General features: G+C 40.8%; 2 protein-coding genes and 1 pseudogene across 2 annotated transcripts; 1 reads left to right on the forward strand and 2 right to left on the reverse strand.

The window, feature by feature from the left end:
* Positions 1 to 4,064: 4,064 nt before the first annotated feature.
* On the forward strand, positions 4,065 to 5,072 carry LOC101027751 (creatine kinase B-type pseudogene; annotated as a pseudogene).
* A 4,014-nt stretch (positions 5,073 to 9,086) lies between these two features.
* Positions 9,087 to 14,277, reverse strand: LOC101049374 (beta-defensin 107A). Its single transcript, XM_003944610.2, has 2 exons — positions 13,699 to 14,277; positions 9,087 to 10,451 (listed from the first exon to the last, which is right to left on the reverse strand). Exons 1-2 carry the CDS (start codon positions 13,769 to 13,771, stop codon positions 10,309 to 10,311), a joined length of 216 nt encoding a protein of 71 aa, XP_003944659.1. The 5' UTR covers positions 13,772 to 14,277; the 3' UTR covers positions 9,087 to 10,308.
* A 2,094-nt stretch (positions 14,278 to 16,371) lies between these two features.
* Positions 16,372 to 18,405, reverse strand: LOC101049060 (beta-defensin 105A-like). Its single transcript, XM_003944609.2, has 3 exons — positions 18,336 to 18,405; positions 17,930 to 17,971; positions 16,372 to 16,576 (listed from the first exon to the last, which is right to left on the reverse strand). The coding sequence occupies exons 1-3, from the start codon at positions 18,403 to 18,405 to the stop codon at positions 16,452 to 16,454; spliced, it is 237 nt and encodes a 78-aa protein (XP_003944658.1). The 3' UTR covers positions 16,372 to 16,451.
* Positions 18,406 to 20,552: the final 2,147 nt, after the last annotated feature.

Raw genomic sequence — 20,552 nt, forward strand, 5'->3', positions numbered from 1 at the left:
TAGAGCTGTAACCCATGGATGTGGAGGGCTGACAGTATGTTTCTTTTAATTTATTTTTATTTTTTAATTTTTTTATTGATACAGAGTCTCACTCTGTTACCCAGGCTGGAGTGCAGTGGTGCAATCTTGGCTCACTGCAACCTCGCCATTTCCCCGGTTCAAGCGATTCTCCTGCCTCAGAGTCCCAAGTAGCCAGGATTACAGGTGTGTGCCACCCCGTCCAGCTAATTTTTGAATTTTTAGTACAGACAGAATTTCACCATAACATGAGCCACCACTCCAAGCAATAGTATTTTTAAATAATAAAATGCTATGTATTTTAAGTGAATTAAGTTTTAAAATGAATCTCCTGGCGAAAGTTATCCAAACATAATAGGCTTATAAGACAGGCTGAGGAAAATACCAAAAGGACCTTTACTTAATTTCTAATATATCACTATGTGCTAATCTGTCTGTTAACTTATTTCTTGCCCGTATCCCCCACTAGACTGATTTCCAAATTGTAATGCAAGTTTCCCTTTCAACGTTACTTATTAAGTAAAATCCATGATTTCCATGGACAAAGTCACCTGAACTTTCAGGTGGCCAGACACCAAATGCCCGAACTCAGAATTAACCTTTTTATCATTAAAAATTATTTGACAACATGAGGTTAGATGGTATCGGGGGAGAAAAAGGTGACCAGTAAATACAAGAATTGAACTAGATGGAAAATCTGTGAGGCCGTACTTTTACTGGGTGTGCCGTCATTAACAGGCCCTAGAGCTCAGGGGGTCATTCTCTCCCTAGATCTTGTCTAAATTTGTAGATTCTCTTTCCATTTAGCTGATACCCTAATCAGTTTTATTAGGTGAAGTATAGACCCTGTTTCCCTTGGATGTTTATAAAAATAAATCTAATTACAAAATGTCTTTTTCCAAGAAGCCTTCCCCTCTAGTAAGAAGTCATTTAGATGAGGCCTCGCTTGGTGACTCACGCCTGTTATCCCAGCATTTTGGGAAGCCAAGGTGGGTGGATCACCTGAGGTCAGGAGTTCAAGACCAGCCTGGGCAACACAGTGAAACCTCACCTCTACTAAAAATACAAAATTAGCTGGGAGTGGTGGCACTCGCCTGTGATTCCAGCTACTCAGGAGGCTGAGGCAGGAGAATTGCTTGAACCCGGGAGGCAGAAGTTGTGGTGAGCCAAGATCGTACCATTGCACTCCAGCCTGGGCAACGAGAGCAAAATTCCATCTCAAAAAAAAAAGGTAAAGAAATCATTTAGATGACTAAGAGAAAAACAGGATAATTCATTTAATTTTGCTAATGTCATAAATACATCCAAGGCGGACCTTAGTGCCTTTATTCAGAGGTCTCTTTGCTTGGTGGATTTTGATCTTTTCTGAGAATAGCAGATACTTTGCGGAAGATCGGATGTAGTTTTGTTCGTTTGTTTGTTTTTGAGGCGGAGTCTCACTTTGTCTCCCAGGCTCTAGTTCAGTGGTGCAAACCAGTTCACTGCAACCTCCACTTACCAGTTTCAAGCAATTCTCCAATCTCAGCCTCTCAAGTACCAGGTATTACAGGTGTGCACCATTACGCCCAGCTAATTTTTGTATTTTGGGTAGAGACAGGGTTTCACCATGTTGGCCAGGCTGATCTGAAACTTGACCTCAAGTCATCCGCCCGTCTCAGCCTCCCAAAGCACTGGGATTACTGGCATGAGTCACGGCGCCCTGCCAGATGTATGTTTTTGTTTTGACAGTTTTGCTCTGTCACCCAGGCTGGAGTGCAATGACGAGATCTCAGCTCACTGTAACCTCCACCCCACGCCGCCCAGTTCAAGCAATTCTCGTCCCTCAGCCTCCTGAGTAACTGGGATTACAGACATGCACCACCATGCCTGGCTAATTTTTGTATTGTTAGTAGAAACCGGGTTTCAGTATGTTGGCCAGGCTGGTCTTGAACTCCTGACTTCAGGGTTCCGCCCACCTTGGCCTCCAAAAGTGCTGGGAATTATAGGCGTGAGCCACCACACTTGGCTCCCAGACATAGTTTTGAAATTGGGTTACTTGTCCGGGCATGTTGGCTCACACCTGTATCCCAGAATTTGGAGAGGCAGAGGTGGATAAACATGAGGTCAGGAGTTTGAGACCAACCTGACCAACAGAGTGAAACCATGTCTTTATTACGAATACAAAAAATTAGGAGTGGTGGCTGGCACCTGTAATCCCAGCTCTTGGGAGGCTAAGGTAGTAGAATTGCTTGAACCTGGGAGGTGGAGATTGCGATGAGCCGAGAGCACGCCATTGCACTCCATCCCAGGCAACAGTTGGAGACTCCGTCTCAAAAAAAAAAAAAAAAAAAAAAAAAAAAAAAAAAAAAAAAAAAAAAAACTGGGTTACTTGCACATTCTCTCTGGTTGTAGGGTTCAGGTTGAGAAATTCAAGAAACAGCCTATGTTGAGTGTTTTGGAGTATGCATATTTTACATTCAAGGAAGAGAAAGGCCCCTCATTGTGAGTTTCTTGTGTCAATTCTATCTGAAAACTTAAGGGTGGCAAACCAGTAGAAGAATAAAAATATGAGGGGCTTGACAAATAAATATTTTACCATTATACTCGTTTTGACTATAAACGAAATGTTTTAAACCTATTTATAGGTTAAAATCTCAGGATATATACTGAAACACAGAATAATAACTTATTTTTGAAGAAATATTTAACAATATAGTTTCATTTGGGGTCCAAACTGTTGTTCACAAGTGTACCTCTTCCCCTTGCCTTTGTAATGGAAATCATTTTTTAAATCTGCTATGATGAAAAGAAAGATGTGGTTCTTAATGCTTTAGTGTCAACAACTGAATGTTGAATTAAGGTTTTTCTCTTTCATTGTCTATTTTCCAGTGACTTTAGCACTGTAAGAAAGATGAGCCCCTCACAATGTGGAAAGGCACGGATGCAGAGCTCCGGGTTTCTCCGCAGGAGCCCCTATCCTTCGGGCTGCACTGCCGGCCCTGCCCTGATCCCACACTTCTTCATCTGCAGGGCCCCTGTATGCTGTAGATTTTTCTCACAATTCTTGTGTTTCTCCTCACAGTCAATCCTGAAAGAGGTCACAGGGAGGACATATTACAGCCTGCTTCGATTATCCATCAAAAAGCCCGCCCCCACCCCAAATTTAGACATTTGTAAAATAGTGCTAAAATATGCCAACAGGAAGTACAGAACACGTGGGAGCAGCCCAGAAAATGAAGTCTTTATTGCTGTTTCAGAGAAATATCTGGGAGACTGCAGTGAATCTCCCTTCTCAGCAGTTAGGGCTGCCGACAGGAGGTTTTACTCACGATGGACCTTGCTCGAGTTGCCCCAAAGCCTTGGAGCCCACGCTCCCCGGAGACCCAGCCCCGCCTCCGCAGCCAGAATGCGCATGCGCCCCGCAGGGCCGGAAGGCGGAGTCCAGCGCCCTCTGCAGGCCGCAGTGTTGCAGCGCAGGAGCCTTGTCCTTGACTGTGGATCTGAGTCTGAATAGCTGACGTTCTCGTTTATATATTCAGTACTTTTCTTCTGGGAGATCAAATGAAAATAGAGCACGGTATGACTTGCTTTGATGAAAGAGAAGTGAAGCAAAGAAATAACGCCAAGGACGAAATACAAAAGGCGATGGATTCCCTGAAGAGGAATAGAAGCAGCATTCTCGAATAAAAGAACCTGCCGCTATGCGTTTGTCAAATCCCATACAATTTCACCACATAAATAGTACATCTTATTGTGACTCAGGACTGCAGCGTACGTCATATGCAATTTTGGGGAAAGTGACGCTCCCTAGCATAAGGATAGCACACTGACTCAAGGAGGTAACCCATACGCGACATGCTTAAAGTTTCTCTCCGTTGTTACTTTTCTCATGACTAAGGAGAACTCCGTGGAGAGAACTCACTGGACAGAAACCATCTATGTGCTGGAATAATCAAAACCATTGAAGTGGCAAGCGGAACAGTGGTTCTAGCACGCCTGTGCCGCACCGGAAGCTGTTGAAGGATGCAACCCCCCCCCCGCCCCCGCGCCCGCCGCCGCCATGATGTTCTCTGCGCTTCCGGGCTGAGGACCGGCTCCCCGACCCGAGCAGCCGCAACCACGCTGTGGTCAAGGTACTGACCTCGAGCTGTCCTCGGAGCTGCGCGCCAAGAGCACGGCGAGCGGCTTCACGCGGGACCACGTCATCCAGACAGGCGTGGACAACCCGGGCCACCCAGAGGCCGTGACCGTGGGCTGCGCGGCGGGCGACGAGGCGTCCTAGCGAGCGTTCAAGGATCTCTTCGACCCCATCATGGAGGACCGGCGTGGCGGCCACCATTGTAATGAGGTGTGCCTCAAATATGTTTCACACAATGACTCACTAGAGTGGAATGCGCTGCCCTGTCCTCTAGGGAGAGGCTGGACACCAGGAAGCTCATGGACTCTGGGAGCACAGTGTAGCTCACATTCCCATTGTGAGCTCATCTAAAACGGTCGGAAACAGGAACTTTGCCAAGCATTTACCTTTCCTCAGAAAAACCCTTTTGTGTTCTGACCCATTTCAACAGGCAGCTGACAGCAAAGTGAACACCAAGGCCTCTATCACGACAAGTAACTTCCTTTATTAGGACAAGGCTAGAAGAGAAATGATATAGTTTGGGTAGTTGTCTCCTCCAAGTCTCACACTGAGCACAAGATGAGCACAAGACCGACCTCAACCCCGGCAACCTGCAGGGCGGCGACGACCTGGACCCCACCTATGCGCTGAGCTCGTGGGTGCGCACGGTGAGCGCCGCGCCATGGAGAAGCTCGCGGTGGAAGCCCTGTCCAGCCTGGATGGCGAGCTGGCGGGCGGGTACTGCGCGCTCGAGAGCATGACCGAGGCGGAGCTGCAGCAGCTCATCGCCGCCCACTTCCTCTTTGGCAAGCCCGTGTCGCGCCTGCTGCTGGCCTCCAGCATGGTCCTACACTGGCCCGACGCCCGCGCCTGCGCCCGCGCCCACGGCATCTGGCACAATGACAGTAAGACGTTCCTAGTGTGGGTCAACGAGGAGGACCCCCTTCGGGTCATCTAGACACCTGAAGCACCTCTGACTGCAGTTCATCTAAGTCAGCCTTTACCCGGCCTGCTCTGTGGATCACCGTCAGAAGAGCTCGTGCAGGGATTAGACGCCAACAGTTCTCGCCATCATCAGTTTTCGTGCTTTCTCAAACAGCCCCTTCTCCATATATAGAGATTGGCGATTTTGCGCAGTGGATTCCCTCAAGGTCTCAATTTTATTAAACTTGTCAAGGCTTCCACAGATTGTTTTTTCCACTTAGTGACACTTATTTCAAAAAAAAAAAAAAAAAGAAAAAAATGGGAGAAAAAATTAAGTGGCAAATAAGAATGCTAATAGTCCTCACAGGTGAAGGTTTCCATAGAGACAGGAGATAGGTAGCCTCATTTTGGTCAGTAGCTCACCTGGGACAGTGGAATGTCTTTATTTGGATAAAAAGGACCTTTCTATACTAGAGACCTTTCTATATAGACAACCGGGAACAGAAGTGCACCATCTGAGCAGAAGGGCTTTCATAAGAGAACAGAGTCCTTAACATTTTCAGTTGAGTTCCCCAGAAGAATGAGAGTGAGCAGTTGAGAATAGAAATAATTATCAAATGAGAACATAAACTACGAATATATTGGCAACAAAGGAAGTTTAGCAACAACACTTCTTTAGTTTCAGTTAAAGTGATTTACGCTAAATGATAAACCGGTTGGTTTAAATGGTCACAGGGCATTTTGTCTGTGAAACCTCCCTGGATCCCAAGGACTCGTCATAATTAATCAAACTGCACATATTCTAAACTCACAGGAGCTGAAAAACTTACCACATGGAGTGTTCGTTTGCTGGACATGTGTCTGTCTACCCACTAAAACTTGAGCTTCTGTTCCTGGGGTTGAGCAAGGTGAGCCACTTGGTCATGCCTTCTCCACACCTTCTTTGCAAATGGAAAGATTCAACACAGTAATATGCCACTGGACATGAAGGCAGGAAGCCTGGATCTGAGCCTGGATCTCTATTTCTGCAACTAACAGGCGACGTGGGACAGAGATCAGTGGATCGCAGATGCTTCTGAGTTCAGTGATCAACAGTTCTCAAATGTCACCATGCAGGAGACTTAATTGGAAAAATCATTTTACAAATTTAGTCATTTTACAAATTCTTAAGAAATCCCAATTTGAAAGTGTTAAAGTGGGACATAGAGCTCTAATTATTTTAGGCTAGTTACATTGATTATAATCAACCAATATAGTTCTGGAAACAGGGACTTAAGTGATTTCCAAGGCTGCTTCTAGTTCTAATATTTGAGTGTTCTAAGGATTTGTGGACATCTGAATATAAACCTTAGACTTATTTTTATGATTTGACAATTCACATGGGTGTGCGTGCTCACGTTTGTGCTCATACATCATGAAAAAGTAGAACTATTCCTTTATGCAAAGTTCAATCCGCAAATTGTAATTTTAGATAATTGGTAGTAGGGATGGATTTGTTAACACTCAAGTTTGACAGAGTAAGAGTAGAGGCTGAAGATAATAAGGCACTGATGCAGAACAACAACAGTAAGGAAAAAGAGGGAAGGGAGATAATTGCATTAAGATTTACAGGGATTAATGAGCAATTTATGCAGATTAATGTCATGAGTGAATTGTGTGACTTACGCAGAAAAGTAAGCATTCCTTAGTAAACCCCTACTTTTAAACTCAATGCCAAGTAAAAGATAACAATATGGTTTTTTTTTTTTTTTTTTTTTTTTTTTTTGAGATGGAGTTTTGCCCTTGTCGCCCAGGCTGGGTTGCTTGGGTTGCAATGGTGCAATTTCGGCTCACTGCAACCTCTGCTTCCCGGGTTCAAGCGATTCTCCTGCCCCAGCCTCCTGAGTAGCTGGGATTACCGGTGTGCTACTTGTGTATTTAGTAGGTATTTTTGTGTATTTACTAGAGATGGCATTTCATCATGTTGGTCAGGCTGGTCTCGAACTCCTGACCTTAGGTGATCCACCTGCCTCGACTTCCGAAAGTGCTGGGATTACAGGCTTAAGCCACCATGCCTGGCCAACCATAACAGTATTTTCTAAGATTTAGAATATTAAATGAAGTCTTTATCTGGAATAAAGACATTGCCTTTGAAGTGCCTACCAGAAATCCACTTAGTTAAGGCCAGCAGCTCATCAACTTAAATTAGATGCATAAGTAATGGGAGGTTGAAAAGACACAGAAATAACCACAAAAAAGAGATATCACCTTAAAACATACAGGAACAAAGGGAGAAAGGTACTCTCGAGCTAGTGCTCAAAATTCTGTTACTTGTACGCAGCTAGAGTTTGAACCTATGAGGAGGGGACACAGTACCAATTGCCTGGGTCTCTTAGCGGGGTACACCACATAAGTCATGCTTAAAACGTTAAGGGAGCAGTGCTTAATGACTGGGGCACAGACAAATGAGGCAGAGGCACTCGATCGCCAGTGTTCAGACTTCTGAGGAGGAGACAGGGCCCAACAGGTGCTTGGATAGACAGGGTGCATAGAAAAGCAGAGTGTAGTTCAGGTGGTCCTCTTACAACCAAGGAGGTAGAGCTGGGAGGCTGAAGGTCCCTTTCTGGCATCTTTGTAAGGCTGCTGAGAAAGTAGAAAGAATATAAAGCCTGAAGCCTGGAGCCAACCACCTGCTGCTATAGGAATGTTGCTGACGAGAAAACAACATGGGAACAAGTGCCTTCATTCCTTGTCTTGTTTTCCACTCTCCTGCTAATGCCTTTCATTAAAGGTGCTGACAAGAAGCTAACTGGCCAGGAAGTCTGGCAAATGCAGTTTTTGGAGTCCCAGCACGGCACCACAGAGCAAAGCAGAAGTCATAAAAACTGGTAAAGAAGTAACACCATGTCATTAGTCCATAAAGATTGGGAACCATGAGAATGGAAGAGACGGTTTGGAGATGACACATCTAAGAAGAGAGTGAAACACAGGTCCATGCAATCCCAGCAAAGAGAATTTTACAGAATATTAGGAAGAGTCAGCAAAGAAGATTGAGAACGTGTGCAGAAGACAAGGAGAAATGCCCAGCAGACATACATCCTCACGGGCAGATGAGAGAGAAATTAAGATGCAGGAGACTGATCACCTCATAAAATGTTTAGAAAGGGCCTGAAAGATGAATACTGGTCAGAGGTCACTGGAGTTGGCCATGGTAATTTATTAAGAGAACAGCTACTGTTAAGTGACTAAGGAAGTACCTCCTCCTCCTCCCCATTCCTCCCCCTCCCCCTCCCCCCTCCCCCCTCCTCCCCTCCTTTCTTCTCCTTTCTTCTCCTTTCTTCTTCCTTCTTCCTCCTCCTCCTCCTCCTCCTCCTCCTCCTTCTTTCTTCTTCTTCCTTCTTCCTTCTTCTTCCTCCTTCTTTTCCTTCTTCTTTTGAAACAGGCTTCTGTCATCCAGGCTGGAGTGCAGTGGCACAAGCTTACTGCAGCCTCAACTTCCAGGGCTCAACCCCCCAAGCAACTGGGACTACAGGTGTGAGACACTACACCTAATATTTTAGAAATTTTTTTATACAGATGGCGGGGGGTGTCTCCCTATGTTGACCAGGCTGGTCTCGAACTCCTGGGCTCTTGTCCTCCTAAAGTGCTGAAATTGCATGAGCCTTTATAGCTGGCTTTTAAAGACTTTCTATAGGTTGAGAAGGATACGGGCTATGAAAACAGTGGCGACAGGACATGTATATTGCATTTCAGGTCACTTGACGCTGACAGGGAAAAAAGAAGAAAAGGGAAAAAAAGAAGAAACGAGAAAGTCTAAATACACAGATTCTCAAAGGCTGTTAGTTTTATCTGAGACAATAGATAAGGAGTTTCTAGGAAATATGCAGAAACAGAGAAAGTTCCTCCGATTCAAACAGGTAACTTCACATATTTTCCTCCAGCATAGTTTTCAGAATGAGAAAGTTAGCACCATAAAGACAAGTACCAATACCAGATCTCTTGAAAACACGTTTTATTTGTTATTTTAAAACATTTTACAAATTGTCTTGTTCTAGATTTTTTTCTCTCTTATTTACATCTCTAAGCCAGCTTAATTGATAAGAGAAGGAAATTTTCTAGAGCAGCGCGGAGGGGTTTTGCTGCCTCTGTTCTGGGAGGGTGTGCTGTAAGTCTTCTAGGATGAAATGCTCTGTGATACATACTTTCCTCTGCTTGAAAGCTGAGACTCCAAATTTTGGCAAATTAGGGAAAAGGCATGCCTCAGTTTGCCATTGTTATGGCTCTCAAAGGGCAGGGATCGTGGGATCATAACAGGTTTTAGAAAGTGTCCATTTTTTTTTTCTTTCTAGCTTTTTTTTTTTTTTTCCCCAGTTTGTTTCGGTCTCTTCCTCCATTTATTTATTCACCTGAATCCGCTGAGAAATGATCCGTCTTTGGGATTGCCTTTTGCTGTTCTGTTCTCTTCCAGCATGCTATTTTGTGAACATGCTAAGAAGACAATTCCAGAAAGCCCAAAGTCTGAATATAAATGTGACTAAGTCAGTAACTGTATAATCTTCTTGAGTCTCAGTCTCCTCCTTTGTAATACGGGTGCTGAATTCGACGACCTTTGGGGAACTTGCAGCTTCAGTAAAGCATGCTTTGATCAATTCTCACTGCAAACAGCCAGAATGCAGACATTGCTCAATCTACAGCCAACTTGCATTTTGATTTAGGTGCATTTCTTTCTAAAACTTGACGTTTTAGATCTAACAAGTAAATGGAAAACACTCTAAACAATTCCTAACTATAAAAGAGAGAAAGGAGTACATGATAGTGATAATGCTGAAGCAGCCACAATTAGCATCTAGCAGGAATTCCCTTTACTGTGAAGTTCAAGCTGCTTACATAGGTATCAGAATCTTGGCACAGAGGACCCAATGTCCTACATCTGTTTAAAGACAGAGCTACAACTTTAAAACTCAATTCACCTGAGTGCCAGTCCAACCATTCCACTCCATCTGTTTTATCTATTTATTCAATGGCTTCTTTTTTTAGAAAGTGAAAAAAAAAAAAAAAAAAAAGTTAATAAGCCCCGTGTCAGGAACTGAGAGTACAAAGGTCAACAAGATATAGTGCCTGCCTGGAAGAAGTTCACAGCCTAGGAAGGGTGAATCTCTAGCATTGGAAACACAGCTTCAGATAATCCAAACTTTGCAGATCGAAGAGAGAAGGTCCAGAGAGATTTGTCCCACTGATTTCACAGCCAGAGAATCTTTACATCTTTCGTTCTTTCAGCTGGTGCTTAGTTTTTAATGCTTCTTTCTGTTTTTGCAGCAAAATGGTGTTAATTCGGCTCTACAGCCCCCAATCTTTACTTCAAAAGTAAGACATTCAGCTTCACAGTGACCTTCCAGGCTCTTACAAATCAGTGTTCTATGAATTGCTGTCCTGGCTAAGTAAAGAAAGCAATTTGTTTTTAGTTATCTAGTGATTAGTAACTGGAACAGAAAATTACATTGCCTAGGCCAAATTCAGACTTCCTCATTACTGTCACTCCTAGAAACACAGACTATAAACCTAGAAATTAGAAAAATCAGAAGTTATCTGAACAGTTCTATCTGAGCTCAGAACCCTGGTACAATATAATCAGTGTCCTTACTAAGTCAATTAGAAAAAAACAGAAAAGATTTTTATATGTCAAAATCATATCTAGCTTGTACAGAAATAGAAAGTTTCTTCCAAGGAAGGTGACAAAATACTTCCTGATTTCAATAAACAGTCCTTACCAACAGATTTTTTTCCCCATGTCTGCAAGTAGTCTTTGATTTATAACAAACGTTAAAGATTGTTACATTATAGGCAAACCAGTAATAGATTATATGCCTTGGCATATGGTTTTGGAGTCTCACAGTTTTAGATAGAAAGATTAAAAAAAAAAAACCCATAATACTCGTCCTTCTCAATTTACTGTGCAAAGAACACCAATGGAATCGCGTATTTAGCTCTGGCAAGCAAATGAGACATAGGCAATGGCCCTCACTCATAACAGAGATTAGGATGGAGAAAAAATATTTCAAAACCGGAATCCTTTTTAATTGGTAAGATATAGTCTTAGGAAAAAATAGTGGAAGAAGTTGCAGTTAATCTTAAAAGGAGCAATGTTTTATTCTTGGAAATAACAACTTTTGGGAAGAAACAGTACCTATCAGCTGCCATATATCTGAAATACTATCATGTGGAAGATATTTTGTTAGTTCCAAGGTAAGGCAAAGACTAATACAAATTGCAGGGACTTATATTTGTGCTCAAATTAAGGAGAAATTGTTAAATAGTCCAAAGTTGAACTTGGGATACTGTGAGTTTCAGATCACTGAAATTTATCAGGCATCTGGACAATCAGTTGACATATATATATATATATATATATATATATATATATATATATATATATATATAAAGAAACACGTATAGGGTATTCAATACTGAATCAGGGCAGAGAACAAAAGAAAATATGTAGAAGAACAAATGACAATCAAATAATAATAAACTCTAACATAGCATAGAGGATGTGTCCAGCACTGCCCAGTTATATAGAAAGATTGTCAAACTGTCCCAAAGCAGTCATTTTTGCCTTCAGACTTTTAGCCATAGAGCCCCTGGGTTACCTGGACACATGAATACTTAGCTAATGAATCAGCTCCTAGCTTCCTATTTCTCTGTCCACATGAACAAACTTGGAAAAATGAAAAAGGAACGGAATGATGTCAGCTGCTTCTACGTAATCTTGATCATGTTCTATACTTTCTAAACCTGTCTGTTAGAACATTCTTGGGACCAAATAAAATGGTCACCTGTTTAGGATGACAGGGTTGACCTTCAGCCCAAATCACAGCATAACTTGGTGAAAACAAACCCTCTACCCTCACCTAGTTAACTTAGCTATTTTTGGACTTTTACATGAAAAAGAAATAAGGTTTTATCTTTTTTCAGTCACTCTAAGTTTCTTTATTATAGTAAGTTAGTTTCTAATTAATGTAACAAGTTTATTCATCTTCAAAACAATGCTATTATTATCATTTATGGAAAGGAAAGTAAAACACAGAGTACATGCAGCTTATAAAGATTGTCATTGAGATCCAAACTCATATAGTTTGGCCTAATAACCTACGTTTGTTGCCTTTTATGTTGATCATTAAATTCACTTCTAACTCTGAGATTCTGTGCTATTATGGCGATGGTGGTGGTCCTAATTTGTGCCCAGACTATGCTTATTATTGTAAATCAAATATGTCTGAGATGAGTTTTGTGGACAGGGTGCTATTAGGCATCTACATCTATAGACTGATCTGAATACATTGGAGAAGACACTTTAAAATGCGTTTATCTATCCTGGAGCATTGTCTGACATCTATGAAAAGACACTGAGGGCAGAAAATAGGGAACTGATTTTACAACTGAGACTTTCTTGGGGTCACTGAAACAATGGGATCACTCAAACTTTCATGGGGACTGTGTTCCTTGGCTCTGATCTTTAGTTCTAGTCTTGCCTATTTCCAAATGTGCAATGCAAATACTACTTTCCAGGAAGCCTTTCTGCATTTCCTAGTTAGAAGCAAGTTTCCGGATCTATGGCTTCTCTCTATACCTTGCATCTTTTATGGTACTTGTGAAAACCGTTTCATATTAAAGTTATCTGTGTATCTTCCTGTCTCATTGATATACTTACTCATACATGTTAAATTTATTAAATGTCTATTTACCATTACAGGCAATCTATTTTTGAATGACAGAAATGACTGACTAATAACTTCAAGCAAATTAGGGTCAATGTCCATGCTTTAATTATATTTTTGCCTCTTCACTTCACCTACCTTTATTGTCATGGATGGAGCAATTTCTTAGAGTTGGTTAGCACACATTCCATATCTGTTGGTTTGGTAGGACTACTGAGGACAGAATGTGTAATAAAGAAATGCAGAAATTCAGGAGCCACGAAGGAGCAGACAGGGGCTCCATGATGCATGGAGAGCCTCTAACAGGAAAAGCTTCATAACAGAAAGAACAAGGGATACTTGAGGAGGTATGGACAAAAACGTGTCTTAGGAATAGAATTATGGTTGGTATTGAGCAAAGAGAGACTCAAAGACTTAAGAGAATAGTAAGATGTTAGTTTAGTGGTTTTAATGGTATCATTTTCAACCAGTGTGTGAAAACCAGAGAGCCTAAAATAATCTATGGATAAGAGATTTGGACCAACAACTCAGACATGAAAAAAATATAGCTGTCTAAGAAGCTATTAACATAACTTTAGTTTAATTTAGACTCCAAAGGCTGTACTTTTCTGAATTAACAAATATGTTTGGCATTTGCCTGGATTTTTTTTTTTTTTTCCTTTTAAAGCAATCACTTTGGAAGATGCTGAACCTGCATTGCAGATTATAAAAAGAGGAAAGTGATCTAAAGGTCTGAAGAAGGCCGAACTCCTTGGCAGAGCTATTAGGGAAGTTGACCGGATACTATTATGGTTGGAGATGGTCTGGGTCAATGAGGTCCCATTGTTTTGTGCCTGAGCTTAGGAAAAGATTTTCAGTGACTGGTTTGCCTTGGAAACTTCAACTTTGTAAAAGTTGAGCTTTCTTCTCAAAAGACAGATCCTGAGCAGACTGTCATCTCTATCTCTAAAAGAAATTCCTTCTTACCTGGGAAAATTTGAGCAAGAAGAATGAGAGCAGCAAAAATAAAGAAAAATATTCTCATGGCTCCAGGCATCATTGGAGAGCTGATGAAGGAAGTGCAGTAGCTGGAATCAAGCTCTTTTATCAAGAGGCATTGATTAAAATATGTTCCTCTGCTCTAAAAGGGCTGGAAGTCAAGCTTGGTTTGTAATGTTCTTTGGGAACATACTATTTTCCATGCTCCACTGATTAATGTGTGGGCTGATGGATCAGATTCGAACTAAATCACATTTATGGAAGAGAAAGGCAGAGAACCCTGCCTTTCTGCCTGGAATATTTTATTCTATGCCTCTGCTTAGATTTCTCTCATTTTTCCTTCAAGTCTTATCTCAAGTATTATCATGTTCATAAGATATATAGCCACCAACCTTTTCCTAGTACATGATTTTACATGAAACCTAATTCTTAAAAAGAAAAACTAAAACAAACAAAACCTTCAATTCTAAGTTCAGGAGTGCACGTGCAGGTTGTTTGTTTTTTGAGACAGGGTCTCGCTCTATTGCATGGAGTGATGTTGCTTAAAAAGAAAAGGGTTAATCCATCAAAAATACATAAAAATCATTAACATGTTTTTACATTGCTTAATTAAAAGGAGAAACAGACACTTCTATATTCATAGTAGAAAATTTTTACACCACTCTCTTGGCAACTGATAGAACATGGAAAAATTAGCAAAGTCATGCATGATATAAACAATACCACCATTGCATCGACTAAATTGCTGCTTATAGAACACATCATAACCCAATTGCAAAATACCCATTTTTAAGTACATATGATACAGTCATAAAAATAAACCATATGCTAGGCCATAAAACAAATATTCATGTGTTTAAAAACATTTAAATTCTTCTGAGTATATTTCTCACCACAAGGGGATTATATCGGAAATCTATAAAATAAGCTATTTAGGGTATTTCCAAATATGTGGAAATAAAGCAACATAATTGTAGGTTATGTGTGCATCAAAGAATAAATAATGAGAACTGGAAAACATTTCTATATATCAAATTTTGTGGAACACAACAAAACAATCACTTAGAAAGCAATTTATATCCAAATACTTATTGTAGAAAAGAAGAAATGTTTAAATCTATGACTTAAAATTATGTTCTAAGAACCTTAGGAAACAACGTAAGCCCAAGTATACAGAATAAATGAAATAGAAGTTATCACTACAGATCCAAGAGACATTAAATAATATAAAACTATTGTCAACAGGTATATGACAAAGCATTTTACAACTTATATAAACTGGAAAAATTCTCTCAAAAATTTAACATACCAAAATTGACACAAGAATTAGCAGAAAATGTAAGTATTTCTGTATCTCTAAAATAAATTAAATACGTTATTAAAGGAAAGATGGCTTCTGCTCAAGATGTAGAGATATGCCAAGAAAATCATCCCAGCTGGGCATGGTGGCTCATGCCTATAATCACGGCACTTTGGGAGGCCAAGGTGGGTGAATCACCTGAGGTCAGGAGTTCAAGACCAGCCTGGCCAACAGGTGAAACCTTGTCTCTACTAAAACCACAAAAATTAGCTGGGCGTGGTGGTGGGCATCTCTAATCTTAGCTACTTGGGAGGCTGAGGCAGGAGAATCGCTTGAACTCAGGAGGTAGAGGTTCCAGTGAGCCGCGATGGCACCATTGCACTCCAGCCTAGGCAACAAGAGTGAAACTCCGTCTCAAAAAAAAAAAAAAAAAAAAATTTTTTTTGACCTTTATTTTGTGAAGCTGGATTTTATTTCACAAGGCACAAGTTAAACAGTCAGCTATTTACGTACCTTTTGTGCTCAACATTTTAAGTTAATCTCTAATCATTTTCTTTCACAAGTAAATATATCATAAGTACTAGAATCAATGAATGACAATATTTAGGCAAAGCAAGAAATAATGTGAATATAAAAATTATGTATGATAGAATTATTACTTTATTAACATAGATGTGGATGTCACTTCCATTTCTCTATTAATTCTGTGAGAGTTAGTACATACAGATGGATACAGAGAACACAGAACAGTTAATGGATCCTAGCTATGGCTCTGAGGAAATAACAGCCTCTTGGGCCTCAATATTTTCAAATATAAATGGGAGTAACAAAATCTCATAAGGTAATCATGAGTCAGATGAGAGAAGTATGGAAAATATTTCATAAATTATAAGGTACTCCACAAATATATAGTAGTGGTATCTGATTGAGTATCTACTAAGTACACACTCATGTTTTGATTTTATTTTTAAAAGGTTATCTCGCCTGATACAGTGGATCATGCCTATAATCCCAGCAGTTTGGGAGGCCAAGGTGGGAAGATTGTCTGAGCTTAGGAGATCAAGATCACCCTCGCCAACACGGTGAAACCCTGTCTCTATTAAAAGTACAAAAATTAGCCAGGCATGGTGGCATGCGTATTCCTAGATTCTTGGGAGGTTGAAGCAAGAGAATCATTTGAACCTGGGAGGTAGATGTGGCAGTGAGCCGAGATCGCACTGCTGCACTCCAGCCTGGGTGACAGAGCAAGATTCCATCTCAAAAAAAAAAAAAAAAAAAAAAGGTCATCTTTAAAATAAAATAAGCAATAAAATAAAGCAAAGAGAGAAAGAAATGAGAATGATTCTGAGACTCACCGTGTGACTTGGATAAGCCACATAATTTCTCTTGAACTTCTTTCTTGAATACACTTCTAAGGCCAGAAGGGTGCTGGACTGGTTTGTCAGATCGTCCGTCGGCAGCAGAGAAAGTTCAGCCTGCAGCTTCCAACGGCCTTCTCAGACTCCAAGCACTCTTTCCGGCATTTTCCCCGACCGAGCTTGCATGACTCACAGACAGCAAACTCACCTGTGCCAAGAAAGAGCTGCTCAGGTCTTTCAAGAACTGTCTAGAAATGGGGACCATGTCAAAATCCACCAAAAAAGGGGAGAGTTTGTGTGCATGATTACAAAGAATATTTTCAAGAACCAGCCCAGAATTTTCATTTTTTTTCTTTATTTTATTCTTTACACTTTTTTTTTTGTTTCTTTTTTTTTTTCTTTATTCAGCCCAGATTTTTCAATAAGAGCTCCTGCTTTTTGCAGTAGGGAGTTGGGGCGAGTTAATTTTTGAGCAACAGATCATCACAATTCCTACTTTCCAAGTGTTTATAATCTTGCAGGGATCAAAAGTAAACCATAGGCAGACAAAGAGACATACATACTATAGAACTATAAAAATACATACCTGATACTACTGTGAAGTTTGCTAGACAAAAATGCGAGGGATATATTGTGGTTTTGGGAAGATCCTTGAAGATAGAGTTAAGAATCTTAAGTTCAAGTCTTGTTTGGGCCTAGTAATCGCTAGGCATCTTCAGTAAGTTCTTAAGATCAGCATTCTCGCTTGTCCAGTGGCCATTCTAGAAGCACCTGACTACATTTTAATATCAGCTTGGGGATCAAATGGAATATTATATGCAAATATTTTGGTTATAATATTAACTACCACATAGGAGTGTTCTGAAGATGACATGACAAAGTCCATGTAAAGTTTTTAATAGGATGCCTGGTACACGGGAAACACTCAAGGACTAGTAGCAACCTAATATTTCTCACTTTGAAATTCTTTCTAAACCCTTTTCAACTTTGTTTACAATATTTCTTTCATTTTCCTATATAATGTGCTTTCTTTCTGTATAAGATGACTTCAAAAAAAGAGAAGAGACCTGGGGGCTCTTCATTATGAATAGCTTTTCTGCGATGGTGCTGAGTTTTCATCGAAGTAACCTCACTCTTCAATTTGAGCTTCCTTCAACCAACCTCATGCATGTGTGATATATGTTATTACCAGACTTAGCAGCAGAGCTTCCAAGAGATGGGCAGGCACGTTCTCAGAGCAGAGCTAATGGTTGGTACAAGACTAAATCTATGACCTCAGTTTAGTGAGCACCCACAGCTAATGGGAAAAGCCACTGAGTCCAATTCTCTACGGCCAAATTACAGTCTAGCCACAAAGATATTTTTCTGTGAAATCGAAAATATCCAATTATTATACTTGGAACAAGAGAAAGAGAAGAAGGTAAGTTAGTGAACTAGTATTTCAGACAACTCTATTTCCGCCACTATCTCTGTCCCCTTTTTGTCTCTGGACATCCAAGAGAACCAACAGAGTCAGAGTTCCTAAGGGAAAAAATAATTATATACAAGAGATTTTACTTACCTGATGAAAATGGCTGGGAAAATTCAAGTCCTGCCTGGCTCCCTAAATTCAAAACAAAATACATTCTGAAAATTAAAATCAACACAGGAATTAACACTGTATAAAACATTATTCCCAACTCCACATGGGACATGGCATATCAGAAGACAGTGGACTGCAGAGTTGCAATCTTTATCCGATTTCTCAAGGCCAGCATTCCAGGAAACCAGCAAGAACAAATTACAAACAACAACAAAAAAATACACTCTATGCAGTTTGCTCTTATAAAATGTCACTGTATATCTAAGAAATTCCCATGACAGGCACCATGGGGCGTTGACCATTACTCTCCTTTTCAAGGTCAAACATAGAAGAATCATCAGGGTTTATAATCTGCCCCATCAAAATCCCATCCATTTTTATTTACCAGATGGCCATTGAGCCAAAACGAAGAACGCAACAAATACAAAATAAAACATCTTCCTTATCAGGACCATCTTTTAGGGAAGACTCTTTAGAATAGAAATTGGGATTTCCTTGAGAAGACCCAAATGAGAGGCTCATTTATATTTAAAAGTAATGGGGAGATGCTCTTGATCAGTGAATTGAATCAATAAAGAAAGCACAATTATCTGCTCCGTTTCCCAGGATCAAGGGATGGTATCATGCATGATAACCCTTGGCATCCAGAAAGCCTTATATTTTGGGGAGTCTAACCAGTGTAGTGGAAAGAACACCAGGCTAGGGGTTGAAAGACCAGGGGTCATGCAAGTTTCTGCCGTACTAATCCAGGGACCAGAAGCTAGCGACCCTTTTCATCTCTTCCAGCTCCTGTTTTCTGGGAGAAAATAAGAACCCACTCACAAATTCTGCCTCCTTCTCAAGGTTTTGTAAGGATCTAGTATGATTATAATGAAAAAGTGTTTTAAACATGTGGAATGCTTAGAATGAGGCCTGGTGCCGTATAAGAACTCAACAAATGTGGACTCTAGCTTTCATTTTTATTGTCTACAAGTATTACAAGGAGAAAAGGAGGGGTAGTAATCATTTTGTCAAGTTAGCTCTGAGTCCCCTTTCCTGTAAGATATCACTTCACAGGTGAAAGTCATAATTACTGCATATTTTAAATTCATTAAGGACATAGGTATTGGCCCAGATGGGTGACTTGTGTCTATTATCACAGCTTTTTAGGAGGCCAAGGCAGGTGGATTATTTGAGCCCAAGAGTTCCAAGATCAGCCTGAGCACATAGTGAGACCTTGTCTCTACAAAATAATTTTTTAAAAAATCACTGGGCTTGGTAGGATGTACCTGTAGTCCCAGCCACTCAGGCTGATGTGGGAGGATGGCCTGAGCCAGGAGTTTAAGGCTGCAGTGAGACATGAGCATGCCACTGCACTCCAGCCTGGGCAACAGAGTGAGGTCCTGTCTCAAATCACAAAACAAAACAAAACAAAACATGGGTATGAAAATCAATATTGATACCACTATCTTCCCCTCAAATAAGTCCTGCTTATTCCTTCCCTGTTGCCTATATTTATACGATGTCCTGTCCTTTATTTCTGTAATGTAAAGTAGAATAATTTTAAAATAAAGACTACGAAGTATATGACTCACAAAGTAGATGACCTTGGATAGGTTACTTAATTTGTTGAACCTCAGTTTCTTAACCCTTAAAGATATAATTACAGTACTTAGTCACAGAGTATTTGAGAGGATTGCCTGAGATAAGGTATATAAAGTGCTTAGCAGACTTCCTGGCTACTATCACTAGTACTAATGCACCTTTCTCTCTATTCAGCCTTGAGCCCAAGTGTTCTGTAAACTCTTTTTCAAGTCCACAAATTCACCATGAACCTTTTCTGGCCTATGCAAAAAGGCACACATTTTTATGTTGCTGCTGTGGCTTGCAAACAATTCAGATTCAGAATCCGAGCTAATGCCTGTAGATATAGGGGATAGGGCTGAGCCTCCAGGCTTTCAGCTTTTAGGTATTTTATATAGCCTGCATCAGGGCCAGCCTCCCGGGCAAATGGCCAATGCAGCCACAGCTCTCTGCCTCAATTTGGGATTTCATGCTCTGCAGTCACTGTGTTGAAAGTTTTATTAACTTGGCCTCTGAATATATGCATTGTAAATCAAGTCTGAGGGAACAGTGGAGCATGCTCTGGGACTTCGGAAGCACAGCTTATGTGCACTCCAGACTTCCTTCCCCTCTTCACCTTCCTGGAGGATTCCTCACTTTTGGCACCCTGGGCCTCACTTGGCCTCCCCCTTCCTAACCCCTTCCAGCAGCCATCACCCCACAGGGACCTAGGTGTGAATATGCAGAAGGCTGGAAGTGAGTGTCGAAGCCTTGAGTGTCTCGGGTGAGGCATGATGGTTACCAGCCTCTCGCTGTGCCCACAGTGCCATGGTACAGGTGGGCAGCATGGCAGGACCAAGCAAGAAAAGTGCACAGCATACAGCAAGATTCACATTTTTAAACACATGATTAGGTCAAGCCTTTTGCCAAGTTTACAAAGCTCAACAAGATTGAATCTGGAATTCAGATTCCACCTCACTACGGTGCATCAGCTCTTAACTGAAGCATTGAGAGATTCTATGATTACTCTCATTTTACATATGGGTACACCAAAGCTGTT

Source organism: Saimiri boliviensis, chromosome 13 (genome assembly GCF_048565385.1).
Source record: "Saimiri boliviensis isolate mSaiBol1 chromosome 13, mSaiBol1.pri, whole genome shotgun sequence".
NCBI lineage: Eukaryota > Metazoa > Chordata > Mammalia > Primates > Cebidae > Saimiri > Saimiri boliviensis.

Bases quoted from the DNA above. Each gene is read 5' to 3' on its own strand.
- LOC101049374 (XM_003944610.2), bottom strand. From the start codon at position 13,771: ATGATGCCTGGAGCCATGAGAATATTTTTCTTTATTTTTGCTGCTCTC. The intron at 10,452-13,698 runs GTAAGAAGGAAT...TTCTTTACTTAG, and splicing joins TCTTGCTCAAATTTTCCCAG to CCAGGACAGCAATTCATAGA.
- LOC101049060 (XM_003944609.2), bottom strand. From the start codon at position 18,405: ATGGTCCTGATAAGGAAGATGTTTTATTTTGTATTTGTTGCGTTCTTC. The intron at 17,972-18,335 runs GTAAATAAAAAT...TTTTGAATTTAG, and splicing joins TTTGGCTCAATGGCCATCTG to GGAGCCAGGCAGGACTTGAA. The intron at 16,577-17,929 runs GTAAGTAAAATC...TTCTTGGCACAG, and splicing joins TTCCCAGCCATTTTCATCAG to GTGAGTTTGCTGTCTGTGAG.